Source organism: Maylandia zebra, linkage group LG3, assembly GCF_041146795.1.
Source record: "Maylandia zebra isolate NMK-2024a linkage group LG3, Mzebra_GT3a, whole genome shotgun sequence".
In the NCBI taxonomy this organism is placed as follows: domain Eukaryota; kingdom Metazoa; phylum Chordata; class Actinopteri; order Cichliformes; family Cichlidae; genus Maylandia; species Maylandia zebra.
In genome coordinates, this window is record NC_135169.1 from 59,368,800 (window position 1) to 59,392,701 (window position 23,902).

A 23,902-nucleotide genomic window follows, 5' to 3' on the forward strand; every position below is an offset into this window, starting at 1 on the left:
AACAAGGTTCTGTCTATTAGGGCTCTTGTCTCGCCGACTGCTGCCTCAGATCCGAGTCTTTCTCCTGTGTGCTCAGCTGTCTTAGAGCAGTTTGATCCTGTTTCCCTTAATGACTTGACTGCGGTAGTTTGTAACCAAAGATCATCACACTGCCCCTCTGATTGTCTCCCCCCAACTACTCTTTCAAGGATTGTCAGGTTGGAGATTGGCCTATAATTAGCTAAGACAGCTGGGTCTAGGGATGCTTTTTAAGTAAAGGTTTAACTACAGCCAGCTAGGGATGGGTACCGTTTAGATTTGAAAACCTGTTAAATCAGAATCAGTTGCTGATGACGGCTTTTTTCTTTTACATCAATCACGTATAATCTTAACTCAAAGTGAACATAGACTTGATTGCTCAGATCAGCCAATTCAAAATGCTAATTCAATCAACTCTGAGTTTATGGCTAGACTCAGTTTGTTGGCCCTGCACCTTAAAACTATTCCCTGTTTGTCCCTCGTGTTTTTTGGATATTGTTTTCACATCTTATGTCACGGCTAGCGGGGCGAGCCATGTTGAATTTAATAAAGGACCCAAGATGCCGACACTGCTGTGAAGTGAGTGAGCTTTATTGAAACGGTGAAGTGCAGTGGAGATGGCCTGTGCAGAAGCTAAGATAACCTCTACTGAAAAAAACAAAAAACTAACCTGAAACCTTAAACGGAGACACGGGGAGACAACACAGACGAACCAGCAACAAGCAGGAGAAAACAAAGGGCTCATATACACAAAAGAGCCATCAGGGAATGAGAAAAGGGAGACACAGCAGGATTCATTGGACATAACCAGACAAGGGGAAGCAAAAGTAGACACACTAACATAGGACATGGCACTGTCAAAATAAAACAGGAAGTGAACACAGAGACACAATACTAACACAGTACAGAGGGAACACAGAAACCAAAACCTCAGAACTAGAAAATCTTAATCAGAATGAAATTGTAACAAAAGACAATAACAATCAAAACAAAACCACTGAGTCCACAGACTCGGGACATACATCGGCTCAAACTGTGGTCATCAATATTTTGTACTTGTAAATCAGACTGTGTAGTTTTGAACTGAGTTTTGTAACATTGTGAAACAAAATATCTGGAAAGTTTATGTTTTTGCGTTCATTGATTTGTGTGTGTAAAAATGTAAAAATGTAATAAATGTAAGAAACATTAGAACTACTTTTGCTGACACAAAGTTTGGCGAGCACTGCAAGTTGTCCCTTTAAACCAGTCACTGATATAAAGAGAGCACCTTGTTCCAGGGCATCTGAGCGTGGAGGGAAAGCTTTATGCAGGAGATGGTAAGAGCTGTTGGGACTAAAGAAACTGAGCAGAAAACTACAGACATCTGGAAACTGAGTTGTTAATTCTCAGTGGGATCAGCAGGACTAGCAAAGCTTCACCATGACAGTCATCTGATTGACTGAACCCATCCAAACATCACTTCATGGACCTTTAGCTTGTGTCTGTGTGTGGACAGACATAACATGAGCTAATTATACATTACTCCTCCACAGAGTGGACCAGCAGAGAGCAGAGGTTTCCACTGGTCAGTCTGCACAGCAACATCAAACACACCTGGACTCTGTGGTTATGGTTTGTAGTACTACGTTTACATTTGTTCTTTTCAGTCACCTCTATGCTGCACTTTGTGGACCAGAGGATTGTCAGTGTGTCCAACATAAGTCAGAGTTTGGGCTCCATGATTTCGGTCAGATTGGGGTGACTGTAGCTCAGGAGGTGAGCAGGTCAGCTACTAGTTAGGTTTGTGAATCAAACCCTGGCTGGCAAATGTACTGGGTAACGTACTAAACCCAAGCTGCCCTCTGATGCATCCATCAGAGTGTGAAAGAAAGTATTTAAGCATAGAACAATGTGCTTGGTTGAATGAGGCATGTTGTATAAAAAGCTTTGTGTGCACAGAGTATCAAAGAGAGCTATATAAGAACCAGTCCATTTACCACTGGGTAATTCATATAGTCTTCTTTTCCAGCGGCTGGAGGACAACATCACCATGTTTGTGAAGAACGAGCTGAAGAAGATCCAGAAGCTTCTGAGTCCAGATCACCCAGAAACTTTAAAGAGCCAGATGGAGGATGAGGAGATGTTTGAAGGAGAGGATGAAGATGAAAGAAAGAGCTGCAGAGAAGCATTTCTGAAGATCACACTCCACTTCTTGAGGAGACTTAAGCAGCATGAGATGGCTGACCATCTGCAGAGCAGTAAGAGAATTTCTCTAAAGACTGAATATTGATCTTTCCTAATAGCTCAAGAAATGGACCAATAGACATTCATCCTTTCAGGGTACTGAAAGGCTATGATATTTATTATATAATATTTGTTTCTGAATTTCTTACCTTCAGAAATATTTGCTCCACTCCGTAAACGAGAACTTAAAGCCCAACTGAAGAAGAAGTTCCAGTGTGTGTTTGAGGGCATCGCTAAAGCAGGAAGCCCAACCCTCCTGAATCAGATCTACACAGAGCTCTACATCACAGAGGGAGGGACTGCAGAGGTCAATGAGGAACATGAGGTCAGACAGATTGAAACAGCATCCAGGAAACCAGACAGACCAGAAACAACAATCAGACAAGAAGACATCTTTAAAGCCTCACCAGGAAGAGACGAACCAATCAGAACAGTGCTGACAAAGGGAGTGGCTGGCATTGGGAAAACAGTCTTAACACAGAAATACAGCCTGGACTGGGCTGAAGACAAAGCCAACCAGGACATCCAGTTCATATTTCCATTCACTTTCAGAGAGCTGAATGTGCTGAAAGAGGAAAAGTTCAGCTTGGTGGAACTTGTTCATCACTTCTTTAATCAAACTAACGAATCAGGAATCTGCAGGCTTGAAGACTTCCAGGTTGTGTTCATACTTGATGGTCTGGATGAGTGTCGACTTAATTTGGACTTCAACAAAACTAAAATCCTGACTGAAACCAGAAAGTCCACCTCATTGGATGAGCTGCTGACAAACCTCATCAGAGGGAACCTGCTCCCTTCTGCTCGCCTTTGGATAACAACACGACCTGCAGCAGCCAATCAGATCCCTCCTCAGTGTGTCGACATGGTGACAGAGGTCAGAGGGTTCACTGACCCACAGAAGGAGGAGTACTTCAGGAAGAGATTCAGAGATGAGGAGCAGGCCAGCAGGATCATCTCCCACATCAAGAAAGCTCGAAGCCTCCACATCATGTGTCACATCCCAGTCTTCTGCTGGATCACTGCTACAGTTCTGGAGGATGTGCTGGAAACCAGAGAGGGAGGAGAGCTGCCCAAGACCCTGACTGAGATGTACATCCACTTCCTGGTGGTTCAGGCCAAAGTGAAGAGGATCAAATATGATGGAGGAGCTGAGACAGATCCACACTGGAGTCCAGAGAGCAGGAAGATGATTGAGTCACTGGGAAAACTGGCTTTTGATCAGCTGCAGAAAGGAAACCTGATCTTCTATGAACCAGACCTGACAGAGTGTGGCATCGATATCAGAGCAGCCTCAGTGTACTCAGGAGTGTTCACACAGATCTTTAAAGAGGAGAAACAACTGTACCAGAACAAGGTGTTCTGCTTTGTTCATCTCAGTGTTCAGGAGTTTCTGGCTGCTCTTCATGTCCACCTGACCTTCATCAACTCTGGACTCAATCTGCTGGAAGAGCAAGAAACAACTTGGAAGGTGTTTCAAACAAGAAAATCTTCAAAGAAATACTTCTACCAGTGTGCTGTGGACAAGGCCTTACAGAGCCCCAATGGACACCTGGACTTGTTCCTTCGTTTTCTCTTGGGTCTGAAGACTAATCAAACTCGTTTGCAAGGCCTGATGACACAAACAGGAAGTAGCTCAAAGACCAATCAAGAAGCAGTTCAGTACATCAAGAAGAAGCTCAGTGAGAATCTGTCTGCAGAGAAAAGCATCAATCTGTTTCACTGTCTGAATGAACTGAATGATCGTTCTCTAGTGGAGGAGATCCAACAGTCCCTGAGATCAGGACGTCTCTCCACAGATAAACTGTCTCCTGCTCAGTGGTCAGCTCTGGTCTTCATCTTACTGTCATCAGAAAAAGATCTGGATGTGTTTGACCTGAAGAAATACTCTGCTTCAGAGGAGGCTCTTCTGAGGCTGCTGCCAGTGGTCAAAGCCTCTAAAAAAGTTCTGTAAGTTATAAAGTTTTTATTATTTAATTTGGTTGGTATGTTATGGAAAACACACTGCCATGAACCTCTGTTTTGTTTTTGTCAAAATCACTGTAATATAATCACTGTACCTTTATATACATGTGACTTGTATTAATGCTGCTGCCCTCTTGTGGCTAAAGTGTAATTATGTTATTGTTATTAGGGAGGATTTGAGAGTAAGGCTACGTTCACACTGCAGGCGAAAGCGCATCAAATCCGATTTTTCTGACCTTTATAAATCTGACTTTTTTGACCCTATGCGACCCATATCCGATCATGCTATGACAGTGTGAACGTCGCGAATCCGATATTTTCAAATCCGACCTGGGTCACTTTCGTATGTGGTACTGAATCCGATACATATCCGATGTTTTAGAAAGCGACTGCTGTTTGAACGGTCATGTCGCATTAAATCCGTCTTTTACGTCACCAACACAAGACAGACGCCAATTATCAGCGCCCGATAAGACATCGCGAACGCTTCCTGGCCATCCCGTGTAGATGTCAGTGAAACTGTTGGGAAGACAACGTTGGAGAAACGTGAACATTTTATTTGTACTGTATAATCTGCAGATTCTGAGAGAAATCTGCAGCTATCCTTTGAAGCACCGCTCCTCTAAAACAGCAATAAGGATCATTATTAGGTTATCTACATTATTATGTAAATAACAAAATAACTTAAAGCAAAAATTGGGAAACGTAAAGTCCGAAGTCTTCATATTAAGGGCCATCTGTCAAACAATATTCTTTGCTCTGGGTCTAAACAGAGCGCATTGTGTGTGAAGTCTTCTTTTGCGCATGCAAATGCACAAATGCGTCCTTCATTTCCCCGAATTTGAAGGATTCGTCGGGTGTGTCCTTCGTGGCCCACCATATCCCAGAATTCATAGCGCGGCCCAGCCAAATTTCAGCTGCCAACAATGGCGGCTGCTACTAAGTTTTCAAATTACTCTTATTAATCTTTCTGGGTCACAAAATAAACTTTTAACATATTTTCAGGCGAGAAAGTAGCTGTGTAAACTTCAAATATCTGCTCGGTTTATCAAGACATCGCATATTTGCAAAAGTGTGCCGACGTTTTCGGAGACGTCTGTTCCCCACCCGCTCGCTAGCAAGCCGGGGGGTTCAATGGTCACTCCAGCCGGCGAGAGCAGCGGACGCCCGGCTTCATCGTTTTCAGACCCCGCTCTTTCGCTACTCAGGTTAAACATGATATATAAGTCACTCGGATAACTTAAAAATGTAATTGTTTGCCTTTTTTCTGTGTTTTATTTGTTCCGGAGTAAATCGGTTTGGCTGAGATCAAAGTTCCTCCGGGATTTTCACACAGCTGAATAAACGTTAAACAGGAAACTGATTAAACAGAAGTGTGAGACGGTCGAGAATTTACGCCAGTGTCCTGTTATATTTTAGATAGCAAGGAGCAGACGGCCGAGTTTATTAAACTCCACCAACACAGCGGTGACGCAAATCTGAAGGCTAGACCGTCCCATTTCACAGCCTCGCACTTCCAGCCTTTTCGGTCTTTGAAGGACCCGGCCCACGTAGACCGCGAATACCGGGTCCTCCGAAGGATGCAGCCGACGTTTTGGGACACAGCTAGTGTGCGATGTTCTTTCAGTGTTGCACTTTGTAGACGCTCCCTGAGCACTGGTCTCACAGCCAGCTGCACATAGAGACCAGTGTTGTTAGTCCAGGTCAGAAGATGACTTGTTGTTGGAATGAAAATGAGCTTGTAGTTTGTCTGCTTTAATAATGTGACTGGAAAAAGGTGTTGGACTTCAAATATGTCCATTTCTTTCACACTTCACCTTTAAAAGTGAAGCCTTGTGGTTCCTGGAACGGAAAAACACGACTTTTTCAAGTCTTTGTCCTGTTTTTATGATAAATGTACGACTTTAATGTGAAACATTCAGAGTTTTTTCTCTTGTTGTGTTTGTTTGAAGCTGCTTCCTGTTGGCTTCAGCTGTTTGGAGTTTCCATTTTCTAAACTTCTACATTCTGAACCTTCTTCAGCTCTGAACAGATGATGAAACACTGAATGATTTCAAGCTCACACTTTGTCTAATAAACTTACATCTTTCATTCTTTATACAGATTGGAGAGCTGTGGTTTGTCAGAGATCAGCTGTGATTATCTGGCAGCAGCACTGAAGTCCAACCCCTCCCATCTGAGAGAGCTGGAGCTGAGCTCCAACAACAAGCTGCAGGATTCAGGAGTGAAGCATCTGTGTGGTTTCCTGGAGAGTCCAGGATGTGGACTTGAAACTCTGAGGTCAGTCAGCATGTTTTAGTTGTGCTGAGATGAATATGATGTGAAAGTTGTGCTGACACTAAACTGCAGACATCAGGCTGATATTATACTGATCCACACTGAGGATCTTCATGGTAAAGTCTGTTTTCTTCTTCTCTGGTTTAGTCCATTGACTGCAGCAGAACAATGTTCACATTTCAAACCTTCAAAGAAGAAGAAAAATCCTCCACTGGATAATTCACTGTGAAACTCTCCAACTCTTCATTCCACCTTAAAGTCTGTCTGACACTGAAATCCAAAGCAAAATGTGCGTTTGCTTTACAGACAGCAGTCCAACACAAACATACACACATCATCCAAAACACAGTCCAACATCCAAATCTCCTCCACTGCCAGCATGAATGATGGGAAAGAGAAGGAGGAACACTCTGACATTCAGGGTTAGAATGAGTTTCATGAAGCAGACTGTGAAGATCAAAGCTGCATTAGAAAGCTTACATGAATGAATGAGTGGACAGAAGTGGACAGAGATCATCTGAAGCACTTCAAAGGCTGTAAATCAGCACATTTCTCTTTATTCTTTATCAACTTTGTTAGTTTCTCTCAGTTTTCTGTGGAATGAAGCTAACAGCAGGCTAATAAGATGCTGACCAATAGGTTTCTATTAAAGGTTGTAATTTGTATATGAAAAAGTGCTTTGGCTCAGCAGGGATCAGCTTACAGGTAGAATACAGCTGCTGGATGGGATTAGCATGTCATAGCTATCTACCAAACTGCTAACTGGGGGATTTCAGGCCATCTATGGATCATTTTTGCTAACTGTTTATTCAGCTTAGGCTCACAGGGCTGCAGCCTGTGCCCTAGCTGTCATAGGGCAAGAGGCGTGGTCCACCTGCACAGGTGAGCAGTCCATCACAGGGCCAACAGAGAGAGACAGAGAAGCACTCTCTCACATCCACACCTACAGCCAATTTAGAAGCACCAATGAACCTAAGCAGCATTTCATTGGACTGTGGGAGAACATCCAACCTCCACAGAAAGGCCAACAAGCTTCAACCTACAACCTTCTTGCTTTAAGGCACTAGTGCGAACCACTTTTCCCCATTTCAGCCCAAATCCTGCATCTTCCTGTTTCTGACTCCAGGCCAGCTCCACTAACACTTTCTCATCAGACACTGCCACCTAGTGGAGGAAGTCTTAGTCCCATTTGAAGCTTCAGATTACAGTTAGTTCCTTTACAAAGAGGTGGAGGTGGTGGGGCCACAGCACCATCATCACTGAGTGCCATAGGACACTTAACCTTTGTTTCCATATGCTGGGAACTTCCTGTTGTTCCAAGGAGGACTGGAAAATGTGTGAAAACCTCCCAGTCAGTTCCTCACAGCACACTTCAATCATTTCCCTCCCACAGCATCAGGACCAGGGCTTTTTCTCTCTTTGGTCCCACTAAGAGATTTCCACACAAACACCTCATCAGTGGGACTCTCAGAGCTACCAGCCCTTTGCTACAATCACAAAGCTCTTCATTGAAATCAATGATATCAAAGCTGGAATCAAATGAGTCCAAGTCTTCTGCTGATTCAGCATCACATTCATCTTTGCTCCTTGTTCTGCATCCCCACCATGGACTTCATTCCTTTCCAAGCCAGCCTTGAGTGTCCTTTATTCAGCTCATCCTCTGCTTTACTTTTACACCTGATTTTAGCTGCTTTATCTCTCTTTCAACAAGTTTCTGTGCCTCAATCTTTTTCTTCTCTCCCTCATAACAAGACAGCTTCTTCTGCCTGAGAACATGTTGGAGTGATTTACTAATCCAGGGCTGCTTATTGGGGAAAATGCTTCCTGTTTCCAAAGTAATCCCCATTTTTCCCAGAAAGAAATGTAAGTAGAAATCGATGATCTAAGTGAGAACATGAGCCTTTAACAATAGCAGCAAAATATCTCTCCAATCTCAATACTCCCTCTCTCGACCTCTGGAACACCAGAGGTCACAATACATTGTGTTGGGTCACTCCTCGGCCCACTCAGCTGCTTCCATGTCCATCCATGGCATCATGGACATCGGGGTCACCACTCCCGCTCTAACCCTCTCTAGCCGTCCTCTGGCTCAGCAAATCAGACAACCTCATGTCATCTAAGTGGTCCAGTAATAAACACCAGCTCCCCCTCGAGAACACTCCATGCGTAAGATTAGGTTTTTTCTGCGTCCCTCTCTTGTGGTCCATCATGCCTCGGGCCTCCAGGATCCTCACCCCCCTGTGGTCGCCGAGATCTTGTGTAAAGCAAACCAAACACCTTTTCCTGCACCTCCCTAACTTATCATCTTTGGGACTCTTTAATCAAAAGCCTGATCCTAATTATCTTCTTGACTTATTGACTTGTATTTATATATATTCTTCAACGTTACTCATCATTTTAAAACTCTTAAAACGCTGCTTTCACGTCCCTGCATGCGTTTCCTGTCGCTTGCCTTATCTAATCATCAACATCCTGTACACAGAAGTCTCGCTGCTGCAAGGCCTCCACTCTGACCTAGAATCTCCTTTCACAAGAAAATCATTATAAGCGCCTATTCTACTAAAAGATCCAAAAAAACAACCACTTTAATCAATTAAGTTTAAACATATAAGCAATTACTCCTGCATACATTTTATCACAGCTAAACGCTGCCTTGAAACAACTCCTGTGTGTTAACACTAACTTCATTTTAAAACTCACATTTCCTATGTTATAACCTGTTTTTGGTACAGCCTTTTTATTTCATCTTGCTCCTTTGATGTAACAATACCTTCTCATTCTAGTTTATCAGACTTAACCAAAATATATGCTTTCCTTCCTTTGGTCCTTCTCTAAAGCAAGAAACTCCTATTCAGTTCCTCTTTTCTGTCACTTGTTACAGGGCCAGCTCAAGTTCAGTTAAACGCTAAATTAATTTGAGGCCTTTTGCCTGGAATCAATACTGTCATGTGTGTTTATGGACTCTGTGTCTGTAAGCGTGTGCAATCCTTCAATAACTCATATCATCCTCACAGTAGATTGGCTAATCATAGCGCTAGCCAAAGGCTCGTGACCCTCAAGAGACGAATTGAGCCACAACTCCCTTAAAGGCACAAAATGCAATATGTATAAAAAGTCATTTCTACGTATAAGCTCTCCCCTTTATCCTAAAAATAAATCTATGTAATATCTGTATGTGTGTCTTCTATTCATTAATGTAATTGTCAGTTATTTTCTCTCTTTATTTTACCTTCTTTTTGTTTACCTCTTTGTTTGTGACGTGGACATCCCTAAACCATCCTGAGTTCCGGCTTCAATTTCAACCCAATTGTACCCTCTATTCTCGCAGTCGAACTCGTCTGGGCTTCACCTTCCCACTGGCCCCTGTGCCCTTCTCTTAGTGTCCTTTGTTGTCTTGTGATCCCCAGCAAACACAGTCTGTTTCTTCTCTGTTTCTTCTCCGTTGCTCTTTTCAGTATTTTCCTTTTAGATTAAATCCCAGCCTGGCAAAATATCCCATTCAGTGTCTTTAAACAGTTATGTCACACTGTTCTTACCAGCCTGCAGTTCACCGTGCATTTTCCATCACGTGCTTTTCTTCCATGCTGCTGCTGGTATCGTCAGTGTAGTTTCAGTTGCACTGTCTTTTGCCTGCTGTTAATTCTTGAAGTCCACGATGTTCTGTCGGTCTTCATCAGGAGATTAACTGTCCTATGAGCTTCTTCTCAGGATCGGGACAAGTGGGAGGTCAAGCTGTAAAATTTTAAGCCAAAATCTGGCCTGTTTTCCTCCCAATTCTGTTAATCAATGGTTTTGTACTCAAGATTCTAGGTTGAAAGAAGTCCACCTGTATTGACACACTAAAGCATACAATTAATATCCTTTTCATTTCTTTTCTTAAAACCTCCATTTGCTTCATCTGCCTGGAGTTTAACTCGTATGTTTCTCTCTCTGTGTGCTCACTTGTCACAGTCAGTTCCTTTTATGGGCATGCAAAGTTCCTGTCACACACACCATTTCCTGTCAACCTTGCAGCTGCTCAGAACCATATTTTCTGTTTCTATCTCTCCTCTTTTGTTTTTTTTACAGGCTAATAAAACTCTTGTTTTACTAAGTCTTGATCTAAAACAATTCACCCTTATTTCACGCACACACTTCTAAATATACTAAATTCTTTGCGTTTGTCAGATCGTCTCACACACACACCGCCTTTTCTCTCACACTTCCACTTCTGCACTCACTCTACTATCAACTTTCATAGTGTTATTATTATTTATTATTTTGTACAAATCACACCCAATCACTCAAAACCTGCTACTCACAGCATTCACACACTTAAACTGTGACAAGAGTTGAGGAATATACTCACAACACGCTTTCCTAAGAGTATTTCAGACATGCCTTTCATAATCAGAAAGAGCAAGTCAAAGAAAACAATTGAAACCTCTATTAATTCTCACAGCACACACATAGAATAGAAAAAATAAAACACACCAGCATTTATTGCTGATGAGAGGTTACTCCTAAAAGTAATATGTTAGTCTTAAATATATACAGTGCACTCACTATATTTATATATATATATATATCAAAACTCAGTCAATTACTATACATTCACTACGGCAACTCAAAACTTTATTTATAGCCCTCTAATGAACATAAATGGCGTCTTAAACACACACTCAACAATGTTTGCAGCAGTATTTGTAAAACCAACTGTGGTTTAAACAGTTCACTGCTGACTAATTTGCATTTTCACACTCACACACACACAGTCTAAAAATAGCTCCAGCACTGCCTCAGACTCCTTTCACACAGAGATCTCTTATTTTATATTACAAAGACGTCTTATATTTACAACCACTGTCACATCTGTCAGCTTTAGCGCCTAAACAATTTCGACAAATTTAAGTTAACGGTCCAACCGATAAAGTCCAACTTTTTTGTGATCAATTAACCAGTATCTGTCCAACAGTTTCTGGCCTCATCTCTAAAATCCCTAACTCAATTTAAAAGCGTCAACCAACCCAAACTTTGCCTGAAGCTCTATTTTTGGCATTTCACAGCCAAGGCTTACCCCGAAGTTTTAAGTTAAAGTTACACGCCCGAAGTCCAACTTCTGCTGGCCAAAAAAGCGCAGACTACCGTTCCAAACGGTAAGGAGACTCTAACTCCTAGTTATTCTGGAGTGCCCCAAGCTCCACAGTGACCAACTGACTATCCCTCTTCGAGGACAATGCCTAAGCGTCCTTGGCATTGGCAAGCGTTACCTCTGAGCACTGTGCTTCCTATCAGTCCAACTGACGTTCTTGAATAATTTATAATACTTTGGAACAACAGTAAAACAGCCAAAAAAGTGTAAGACTGAAGCAGGTCCAACCTTATAACCAATACGGGCTCCACCCCAAACAATAACCAAATTCCCTAATATACTAAAATCACTCAGCAGTCCAACTGCTTTCCACGGTCCAACCGTATTAAATCCTTTAGCGGTCCAACCGCATTCAATCATTTTTAGCAGTCCAACTGCATTAAATCCTCAGTACTGTCATGAGATTCTCATCAAAATAAAAGCAGACATTCCCCAGTAATTTCAGTGAGTAGACTTTAATTTGTAATGTCCAATTTGGCACACTTTGGAAATAATTCAACAGGTAGTGCCTTACCTTTGGATAAGCGGCTTAGAACAACAATGAGAAAAAGAGAGCTGATTATTAGCTCATCAAAACACAAAACAAAATCACAATGAATTATCGGTTAATTTCATTTAAAATAATTCATTAAGTATTTATGTACAATTCAAATTAGTTAATTACATATTTTGTTGGTTTGTTTTCTATTTTAATTATTTTACTGACACATTTAATGAATTATTCAATGATGTATTTATTTAATTCACGTTGCTACTCCTGGCCCTGCATCGCTGTTCATAAATACATTTTATTTGTCAGCTTCACCCATCAAAGTCAGGGGGCGGGGTTAATGCTGATCAAGTCAACACCATTGCTTTGGTCTGGTGGGCGTTCTTTTAGTGGGCTTTTCTCAATACTAAGTAGGCCTACACACCAGGGTTTGGACATGTGTGGACCCAAACTATACTTTTACCCTTTTTTGTGTGTCACCAAATACACTTTAATATTTTCTAGACAAGAATGTAGTGGCGTAATCTTTAACCTCTTTTGGCTCCAAACAGAAGTGACAGACTTGAGCAGGGTTCATTTAAAGGCTGACAGAAGTGGAGTGGTGACGGGGAGATGTTTGACAGGACAGTGTTTCAGCCTCCACAGGTTCATGTTGTGCTCCATCAGTCAGTGAAGATGAAGTCAGTGCTGATGAGGCTGTAGAGTGTGTGAGGGATGTGAATGAGGATGATGAAGATCTGATGATAGCAGATAAAAACAGGCTGCAGAGACTTTGAGCCATACAGGGCACACAGTGTGTGTACAGAACAGCTGAAATCATTATGGAGGCCTCACTGGGATATGGAAGCATCACAGTACAGCTTCAGTGAAGCATTAAAGTCTCTGATATGAGATGAGAAATGAAGCAGCCAGAGCTTTTTCATGAGTGGAAATCCACTGTGACTGTGAGCTGCTGCTACAGCCTCCAGATTAGCCAGCAGCTCATCCTGCTCAACATGGACCTGTGGTCAGAGTGTGTGCTGGATAATCCGGCCCAGGATGAGGCCAAACTGACATGGGATGAAATGTCTGTCACATAATTGAGCTTAGTGTAGTTTCATTTCTGCACAATTTAAAAACAACCAAAACTTTGTTCTGTCTTTTCTATGTTATACTGTAGACTTTCTTTGATACTGTGTCCAAAAGGAGCAGCTTTTACTTTGAAGGGGAGGCGTCTCTGTTTCCTCTTCAGGTTGGATGATGGAAGCAAATTAGTAGCTGTGTCCCAAAACGTCGGCTGCATCCTCCAGAGGCTGCATTTGAAGGCCGATTACGTCACAGCCAGGCGATGAAGGCTGTCCGTATTTGTCGACTCCTTCAAATGTGCCCGACAAATGCGTCCTTCATTTCCCCGAATTTGAAGGATTCGTCGGGTGTGTCCTTCGTGGCCCACCATATCCCAGAAATCATATCCCAGCCAAATTTCAGCTGCCAACAATGGCGGCAGCTACTAAGTTTTCAAATTACTCTTATTAATCTTTTGTGGGTCACAAAATAAACTTTTAACATATTTTCAGGCGAGAAAGTAGCTGTGTAAACTTCAAATATCTGCTTGGTTTATCAAGACATCGCATATTTGCAAAAGTGTGCCGACGTTTTCGGAGACGTCTGTTACCCACCCGCTCGCTAGCAAGCCGGGGGGTTCAATGGTCACTCCAGCCGGCGAGAGCAGCGGACGCCCGGCTTCATCGTTTTCAGACCCCGCTCTTTCGCTACTCAGGTGAAACACGATATATAAGTCACTCGGATAACTTAAAAATGTAATTGTTTGCCTTTTTTCTGTGTTTTATTTGTTCCGGAGTAAATCGGTTTGGCTGAGATCAAAGTTCCTCCGGGATTTTCACACAGCTGAATAAACGTTAAACAGGAAACTGATTAAACAGAAGTGTGAGACGGTCGAGAATTTACGCCAGTGTCCTGTTATATTTTAGATAGCAAGGAGCAGACGGCCGAGTTTATTAAACTCCACCGACACAGCGGTGACGCAAATCTGAAGGCTCGACCGTCCCATTTCACAGCCTCGCACTTCCAGCCTTTTCGCCCTTTGAAGGACCCGGCCCACGTAGACCGCGAATACCGGGTCCTCCGAAGGATGCAGCCGACGTTTTGGGACACAGCTAGTGTGCGATGTTCTTTCAGTGTTGCACTTTGTAGACGCTCCCTGAGCACTGGTCTCACAGCCAGCTGCACATAGAGACCAGTGTTGTTAGTCCAGGTCAGAAGATGACTTGTTGGAATGAAAATGAGCTTGTAGTTTGTCTGCTTTAATAATGTGACTGGAAAAAGGTGTTGGACTTCAAATATGTCCATTTCTTTCACACTTCACCTTTAAAAGTGAAGCCTTGTGGTTCCTGGAAGGAAAAACACGACTTTTTCAAGTCTTTGTCCTGTTTTTATGATAAATGTACGACTTTAATGTGAAACATTCAGAGTTTTTTCTCTTGTTGTGTTTGTTTGAAGCTGCTTCCTGTTGGCTTCAGCTGTTTGGAGTTTCCATTTTCTAAACTTCTACATTCTGAACCTTCTTCAGCTCTGAACAGATGATGAAACACTGAATGATTTCAAGCTCACACTTTGTCTAATAAACTTACATCTTTCATTCTTTATACAGATTGATGGACTGTGGTTTGTCAGAGATCAGCTGTGATTATCTGGCAGCAGCACTGAAGTCCAACCCCTCCCATCTGAGACAGCTGGACCTGAGATACAACGACAACCTGCAGGATTCAGGAGTGAAGCATCTGTGTGGTTTCCTGGAGAGTCCAGGATGTGGACTTGAAACTCTGAGGTCAGTCAGCATGTTTTAGTTGTGCTGAGATGAATATGATGTGAAAGTTGTGCTGACACTAAACTGCAGACATCAGGCTGATATTATACTGATCCACACTGAGGATCTTCATGGTAAAGTCTGTTTTCTTCTTCTCTGGTTTAGTCCATTGACTGCAGCAGAACAATGTTCACATTTCAAACAGTGAGACTCAACGTATGGCCCGCGGCCCACACGCGGCCTGCCCACCTTTCCTGATTCAGAGAGAGGGGACCCTGATTAACTGTGTAGTGTTCTTCCTCACAGTTCTAAGTATCAGACACAACAATGAATAATCCACAGCTGACTGTCTTTAGCAGGTCAAAGGTCACGGCACACAGCAGACAGTGGGAAATATTATAACTCTGATCATTTATCAGCACATATCCATATGTATAAAAACAAAGCTGACACTGTGAGACTTGATCAGAGGTGTGATCATCACAGCAGAGGCCTTTGTGTCAAAGTCACTGAGGATCAAACAGAAACACATGAAGCAGATTTTCCTGTTCTGGCTTTTTATAGCAGATAACCTTCAAAATATTCTGCAGTCCATCAAAAACTGAAGCAAACCATGAATCAACATGTGAACATGAGCTGATGCTGCTGAAGTGAAGCAAAGTTACAGAGGTTTGATTACAGACACAGCTGAGAGTTTGTAATCTGTCATCATTTTAAAAGGTTTACATTTCTTCAGTATATCCACATTTGCAGCTGGTACCTCAACCTCCACTTGTCCAACACAACTGCTGTCCACTGCCTCCATGACATTGTGATTTTGCTGTTGGTCTTCTGTCAGATCTTCATCAATCACTTCTGCACGGGGCACACCTTCAGACTCTGCAGCTGCATAACGAAAGCCTGTAAGATAAAATTAGACATAAGGTAAATGTACACCAATATTCCAATGACAGGTGTGTGATTCATCTGGAAGTTATGTGCGGATTAGTGTACAGTGATAGCAATTTAGTATGTTTTTAGAGGGGGGGGGGTTGTTTACCTCCGATGGGTGCTCTTTTTCGCTTCCGTTGCGTACGCCTTGAGTGCCGGTCCGAGTCTGATACAGGTATGTCGTCATGCCCCATGTGCAGTGTTGGTTCCCAGTCTGGATTTGTTACATCCATTTCATATGCTGGTTTGCCTGCAATAATGCCAAATCATAAGCTACTCAGTCGACATGATGTGGTTCTGCAGCATCACACATTAGCATGTTTTATCTCATTATCTATGACCTCAGCACGTTGAAAATAACACTAAAAGCCTTTCAAGAGTGATATGAATTAATTTAGAACTCACCGGAAAGAAAATGCCGTGAGCAAACCAACAAAAAGCTGGGGATTGCAGAGAACTCGATATCCGCTCGTCTCACCGCTGCAATCCAAGCCTGACGTCTTTGTTTAGTAATATCGGATACATGGGATCCCTCACGTTGCCTCCAGGATGGAAAACGATGAAAAGAGAGCCCGTTATCCAGCTTCTTGCCTTCACGATCGTGTGATCTAACGTTGCAACCGACAACACAACACGTACGATCCATAGCTGAAATGGTATCCTTTGGCTGGCCTACTGTCATGGCGGAAGGGGGCATGGCCCATCTCCCGTGACATCACGCTCCAAAGCCCTATAGGTGGGAAAATGTACCATGTCGACCAATCAAAAATGATATGGAAACATGACATTTGGTTGTTTAGCAAAAGGGGGAAGTTTTAGGAGTGACCGGCAAGAGAGAGCGAGTGAGCGAAAGAGAGAGAGAGTTTTGATACGTGAGAGATTTGTGACGTTTACCGTGTTTGGTCTCAAGTTAGTTTGTTGTCTTGTGTATTTAGTGTGTAGCTGTTGTTTTGTTTTGTGTGTCAGTTCTACTAGTGATCGTCACAGTTGCTGCCTTAAAGCCAACAAAGGCAGATTGCAGTGTAAACGCTGAGTGACACACCTGCTGTCAGACCTGCAGGTTTATCCCTGTGCTGTTCTCATATGTGTTAGAGTGACACAAACTATTGTTTGACACCTGATTGTTCTGTAAATAGTTTGAAATGATTATATGAAAAACGTCTGAGCCTTGGCTGCATTTTTTGGTAAATAGTACCATATAACTTTGTTGTTTGCAAAACGTGTGCGTATTTTTAAAAATGTACAATCTCTATTTGCATTTCAAGTTATGAAGATGATTCGTTAAACATGTGTGTGGTTTTTACAGTCAAAATATCACTTTCTACTTGTATTTTAAATTTTGTCTGAATTTAGATAAATTGTGCTGATACAGTTGGTCAAAATGAGAAAATAACAGATTGGCAAGATAAACTGTTTTTAAAGGTAAAATATAGAGGCCACATCAAAAGTAGTCAAGAAGGGTTAAAGGCTAAAAGCAAAGTTGTCACCAAGTACTGTTTATATTTGTGTGTATTGCTGCAGCTTTTTTGAGTATTAATTTGGTGCCTTTGTGTGAAATAATGGTATTGTGAGTGATCCATATAGTCACAAAGAATAGCCACTTGTTTCTGTGCTACCAAAGTTCCCCGGCTTTCATTCAAAATGTGTTTATCGTCAGCACCTGCACATTAAACTACTTAAACATTATAAATGTCTTCAAGCTCACACTGAGGCCTGTGGGGTACTATCAGCCACTGAGACAGTACACACATTTATATGTGTTTGTATATGAATATTTCATACTTTAAGACTGCCTGTTTATTTAAGGGAGATGAACAAAATACATTGGAATTGTACAAAATAATATCATGGATGATAAATTAAATAGATTTTAAGTAGATGCTTGTGCATTCTTAAAGTCTTATATGTTGAACTGAACTATGTGATCTGTTCAAAGCCTTAATCTTAATTTGAAGTGAAATGTGCATTTTGAGTTTATACACTATGTATATAAGGCGACCGTTTCCTTTTGCAGTATTTTTGTGTGGTGTACTTTTCTATGTCTTAACAAAAGGGGAACAAAGGTGTTTAAGTTCACCTAGGATGATGTGTTTTAATTTTCACATGGTCTTGCTTGAATTTGACCCTGACAAAGGCGTATGAACTCTGTCAGCTGTTTGGAGTTTCCATTTTCTAAACTTCTACATTCTGAACCTTCTTCAGCTCTGAACAGATGATGAAACACTGAATGATTTCAAGCTCACACTTTGTCTAATAAACTTACATCTTTCATTCTTTATACAGATTGTGGGTCTGTGGTTTGTCAGAGATCAGCTGTGATTATCTGGCAGCAGCACTGAAGTCCAACCCCTCCCATCTGAGACAGCTGGACCTGAGCTGCAACAACAAGCTGCAGGATTCAGGAGTGAAGCATCTGTGTGGTTTCCTGGAGAGTCCAGGATGTGGACTTGAAACTCTGAGGTCAGTCAGCATGTTTTAGTTGTGCTGAGATGAATATGATGTGAAAGTTGTGCTGACACTAAACTGCAGACATCAGGCTGATATTATACTGATCCACACTGAGGATCTTCATGGTAAAGTCTGTTTTCTTCTTCTCTGGTTTAGTCCATTGACTGCAGCAGAACAATGTTCACATTTCAAACCTTCAAAGAAGAAGAAAAATCCTCCACTGGATAATTCACTGTGAAACTCTCCAACTCTTCATTCCACCTTAAAGTCTGTCTGACACTGAAATCCAAAGCAAAATGTGCGTTTGCTTTACAGACAGCAGTCCAACACAAACATACACACATCATCCAAAACACAGTCCAACATCCAAATCTCCTCCACTGCCAGCATGAATGATGGGAAAGAGAAGGAGGAACACTCTGACATTCAGGGTTAGAATGAGTTTCATGAAGCAGACTGTGAAGATCAAAGCTGCATTAGAAAGCTTACATGAATGAATGAGTGGACAGAAGTGGACAGAGATCATCTGAAGCACTTCAAAGGCTTTAAATCAGCACATTTCTCTTTATTCTTTATCAACTCTGTTAGTTTCTCTCAGTTTTCTGTGGAATGAAGCTAACAGCAGGCTAATAAGATGCTGACCAATAGGTTTCTATTAAAGGTTGTAATTTGTATATGAAAAAGTGCTTTGGCTCAGCAGGGATCAGCTTACAGGTAGAATACAGCTGCTGGATGGGATTAGCATGTCATAGCTATCTACCAAACTGCTAACTGGGGGATTTCAGGCCATCTATGGATCATTTTTGCTAACTGTTTATTCAGCTTAGGCTCACAGGGCTGCAGCCTGTGCCCTAGCTGTCATAGGGCAAGAGGCGTGGTCCACCTGCACAGGTGAGCAGTCCATCACAGGGCCAACAGAGAGAGACAGAGAAGCACTCTCTCACATCCACACCTACAGCCAATTTAGAAGCACCAATGAACCTAAGCAGCATTTCATTGGACTGTGGGAGAACATCCAACCTCCACAGAAAGGCCAACAAGCTTCAACCTACAACCTTCTTGCTTTAAGGCACTAGTGCGAACCACTTTTCCCCATTTCAGCCCAAATCCTGCATCTTCCTGTTTCTGACTCCAGGCCAGCTCCACTAACACTTTCTCATCAGACACTGCCACCTAGTGGAGGAAGTCTTAGTTCCATTTGAAGCTTCAGATTACAGTTAGTTCCTTTACAAAGAGGTGGAGGTGGTGGGGCCACAGCACCATCATCACTGAGTGCCATAGGACACTTAACCTTTGTTTCCATATGCTGGGAACTTCCTGTTGTTCCAAGGAGGACTGGAAAATGTGTGAAAATCTCCCAGTCAGTTCCTCACAGCACACTTCAATCATTTCCCTCCCACAGCATCAGGACCAGGGCTTTTTCTCTCTTTGGTCCCACTAAGAGATTTCCACACAAACACCTCATCAGTGGGACTCTCAGAGCTACCAGCCCTTTGCTACAATCACAAAGCTCTTCATTGAAATCAATGATATCAAAGCTGGAATCAAATGAGTCCAAGTCTTCTGCTGATTCAGCATCACATTCATCTTTGCTCCTTGTTCTGCATCCCCACCATGGACTTCATTCCTTTCCAAGCCAGCCTTGAGTGTCCTTTATTCAGCTCATCCTCTGCTTTACTTTTACACCTGATTTTAGCTGCTTTATCTCTCTTTCAACAAGTTTCTGTGCCTCAATCTTTTTCTTCTCTCCCTCATAACAAGACAGCTTCTTCTGCCTGAGAACATGTTGGAGTGATTTACTAATCCAGGGCTGCTTATTGGGGAAAATACTTCCTGTTTCCAAAGTAATCCCCATTTTTCCCAGAAAGAAATGTAAGTAGAAATCGATGATCTAAGTGAGAACATGAGCCTTTAAAAAGTCCCAGTGGGTGCAGTCAAAGCAGTCCCTCAGTCCCAGTATAGAGTCTTTGGTCCAGACTGGAACAACTGTGTGCCCAGTTTGAGCTCTCTTCAGTGCTGTGACCTGACAGACCCAGAGGGGCCATCACATCACATTTAGAAGCTCCCCTAATGGAGCCACAACACATGTCCAACACTTAGTCTGTCTTGTTGGACCAACTGGAAGAAATGATTCAAGGACTTAGTCACAGAACAGAGATTCAAATCTCCAAAATCCAACTGGCTGCATCAGGACATATAGTCTGAAACTCTGCACAGTTTCCTGTTTGAAGCTGCTTCCTGTTGGCTTCAGCTGTTTGGAGTTTCCATTTTCTAAACTTCTACATTCTGAACCTTCTTCAGCTCTGAACAGATGATGAAACACTGAATGATTTCAAGCTCACACTTTGTCTAATAAACTTACATCTTTCATTCTTTATACAGATTGAGGAGCTGTGGTTTGTCAAAGATCAGCTGTGATTATCTGGCAGCAGCACTGAAGTCCAACCCCTCCCATCTGAGAGAGCTGGAGCTGCAAGGAAACAACCTGAAGCATCCAGATGTGAAGCAGCTGTCTGATCTTCAGCAGAGTCCAGACTACAGACTGGAGACTCTGGGGTCAGTAGAGTGATGGAGTGAGTGGGTGGTGCTGTCAGCAGTATTGTACTAAACACAGTCAGTATGAAACAAAGATCCAGTGTTTCCTGTAAAGCTGCAGCTTCTCAGTGAAGCTGTGAGAGGAGAATGGTGACAGGCTTCAGGATTGGACACAAACACTTCCTGTTTCTGACCTTTATGGTCACCATGGTAACGGCTGACACGCTCTGATCAAACGCTGTCAACAGCCAATCAGCTCTCTGAACAAAGCAGCACGCAGACCAATGACTGCATTCATTTCCAAGTTTAAAGCAGTGAAGAACACAGTCTGTAGGTGAGGAAGAATTTAGTGAGAGCAGATGTTTGGATGGAATTCCTCCAGTTAACAGCTGGAACCGTCCATCTGGATTGTTGGGCTTGTTGTTGGGGTTCCTACAGAGCTCAGAGTGGACACACCAAGGTTCTTCTAATGAATGAAAGTCCAAACTCAAACTAGGAGGGAAAAACATTTTCATCAACTTCAATAAAAATCCAAAGATTAGAAAAAGTGAAGCAACAATGAGTCCTAGTACAGTCCCAGCACTGAAGTCCCTGCTGCTCTTTATACTGGATGTGCTGCATCACTGACTGACAGCTGATGAAGAGTCTCTGGAAACACTCGTTTATCTCCTCTGCTCTTCCTTCTTCTCTCTGCAGGTGGAGGTGATGATGGTAAACAGGACGGTGTGTGTGCTGAGAGAGGAGGAGCTGTGTCCTGATGATCCAGAGAGGTTGAAGCAGCAGCAGCTTGTGTGTAGAGACGCTCTGACTGGGCCATGTTACTGGGAGGTGGAGAGGAGAGCTTCATCCAGCAGTGACTGACAGAGGAATGAGAAGAAGTGCAGATGACTGTCAGTGCTGCAGAGTGAACTGCTCTGAGAACAGCTCCACTGTCAGACACAATGTAGAGTCCAGCATCATCCCTGTGTGTCCCTCTGGATCTGACAGAGGATCATCAGTGTATCTGGACTGCTCTGCTGCTGCTCTGTCCTTCTACAGTCTCTGCACAGTCTCTGTCTGACTCTGGCTTCAGACCCTCCTGGATCAAACTCACCTGGAAAGACTTTCAAACATCACTCAATAGATTTGAATACAGAATATATTTGATATATACTGTAGATGTACTGTAGAGTTGCAGTTTGTCACTTGTAAATACAGTCTGTGAGCAGCTGTGAGCTGAAAGATCTTTCTAGAAACACGAAATGTTTTCACTCTTCTGTTGCTTTTTCATATATTTCCACAACATTAATATTGATCCCACCTGTCTCACCTGTTTCATGCTTTTATACATAATAACAGGACACGTGTGATCTGAGCGCTGCTGTGGTTGCTGTGCTGCACGTCTTCATTTAGATAACAGAGACATCTAGTGGTTCAGAGGGAGAACTGCAGGAGGTGGAGCTGTGTTTTAGCATGGAAAACTTTTTATCTTTTAGGCGCAGATACAAATATGACAAGTATCAGTGTGAGATACAAAAGGTCAAATCAGTCAGTAGAGGGAACAGTGATCACACAGCAATGTAAGAATAGAAACATAACAGTGAATCTGGACATGTATACAGATGGAAGCAAACAAACAGGATGTAACACTACATTAAAGCCACAAATGAGAAGAAAACAAAGCCAAAGGAAAATATATTTGATCTCAGGAATCCAAATGTTGACGAAGAATACAAACACACATGGAGGGGAAAAGACAGCTATTTTTATTTGAAGTTATGTGTTTCCCGTACATTTTTGGCATTTATATTCTTGGTTGCTCTCTTTATATTTTTCACATGCAAAATGTGCCCATCTTTGGCAAGATTCATACTGCACCTGGAAAGGAAAAATAAATGGCTCATATTCTGTTTGGTGAATACTATTACTCAACATTTTAATTATGATTGGCAAGTAATGATACTAAGACTTATGTGTTTCTTTTGTTTTGTTTTACCATTTCAATCATGCTGCGGTCAGCGTTAGCATCTAACATGGAGCAAACAATGCAGTAGTCCTCAGCGTTCCCTGAAACACAATCATAGTTAGGTTTTAATCAAACATTGTTTATTGAATAATTAAAAAATAATAGTACATTTTTTCCAAATATACTTCCTGGAAAATTAGTCTAAATTAGACTTTGAGAAGGGTCTTATCTGAAAGTGTTTGAAGAGCACTATTTGTACTGTGCTGTTTGAAAAGCACTATTTAAATTGGAAGTACGCACTAACGTGATAAGGACTTTACTGGACTTACCTCGATTTTCAAGTAGGGTGCAAGCTATCTGCATTCGCTCCAGCACAACTGGCTCTGTAGTGGTTGACACCTCACTGACCTCTCCAAAATCAAGGTAGTGTTCTGCAAACTGTGAGATTGATCATAATTAGAATGTAAAGTCTTAATTAGGTAAAGGATAGGATAATTATAAGCCACAAGGCTTCAGCCTATTCCTTTTTCAGTTACTGTATGATTAAGTACTTCTATGTAAAATGATCATCTTTGTTGTTGTTGACCGAAATAACTTTCACTTCACTTAAATTCACTTAAAGTCTTAATTCTAGCTAACAAGAAACTGAATCATTTGAATAAGGGTTACCTTTAACAGTAAAACTCCACAACTGCAGGAATCCTGTCGCTTGTTGTGTTGCATAGTCTGTAACTGCCACTCCATGGTGTCTTCATGCCCTCTCATCCTCAGAAAATTCCTAGTTGAACAAAAGTGTTTGTAATGAAACAAGTTTTTTTTTTTAATCTAAGAATAACACCTCAGTATCATACATACCTCCAGTTGCGCAGAATTTTCCTGTCATAAACACCTTCATTCCCATGGGGTCTATGAGCAGTATTTTCTGTGCAGAAATGTTGACAATCTAAAGAAAAAGTTAACTTAAAAATTACAATAGTTTGTGCCACTGAAAACTTATTTAAAAATAACACTTTGTGCAAGAAACTGCTTCACAACATAGAATATAATTGCTGATAAAGGTTCTTTCTGCATATACTGAAACTGGGTATTATGATGTCACAACATCTGTGTTGTGGTTGATAACATTTTTTCCTG

General features: G+C 42.0%; 1 protein-coding gene and 1 pseudogene across 2 annotated transcripts in view; both read left to right on the top strand.

Moving 5' to 3' along the window:
- The window catches only part of LOC112433074 (NACHT, LRR and PYD domains-containing protein 12-like), a 168,770-nt pseudogene that overhangs the window by 58,596 nt on the left and 86,272 nt on the right, over positions 1-23,902 (top strand). The window lies entirely within an intron of this gene.
- LOC143416847 (protein NLRC3-like) lies at positions 2,006-22,710 on the top strand. The gene is made up of 4 exons (XM_076882500.1): positions 2,006-2,258; positions 2,400-4,191; positions 20,671-20,844; positions 21,520-22,710. The coding sequence occupies exons 1-4, from the start codon at positions 2,051-2,053 to the stop codon at positions 21,527-21,529; spliced, it is 2,184 nt and encodes a 727-aa protein (XP_076738615.1). The 5' UTR covers positions 2,006-2,050; the 3' UTR covers positions 21,530-22,710.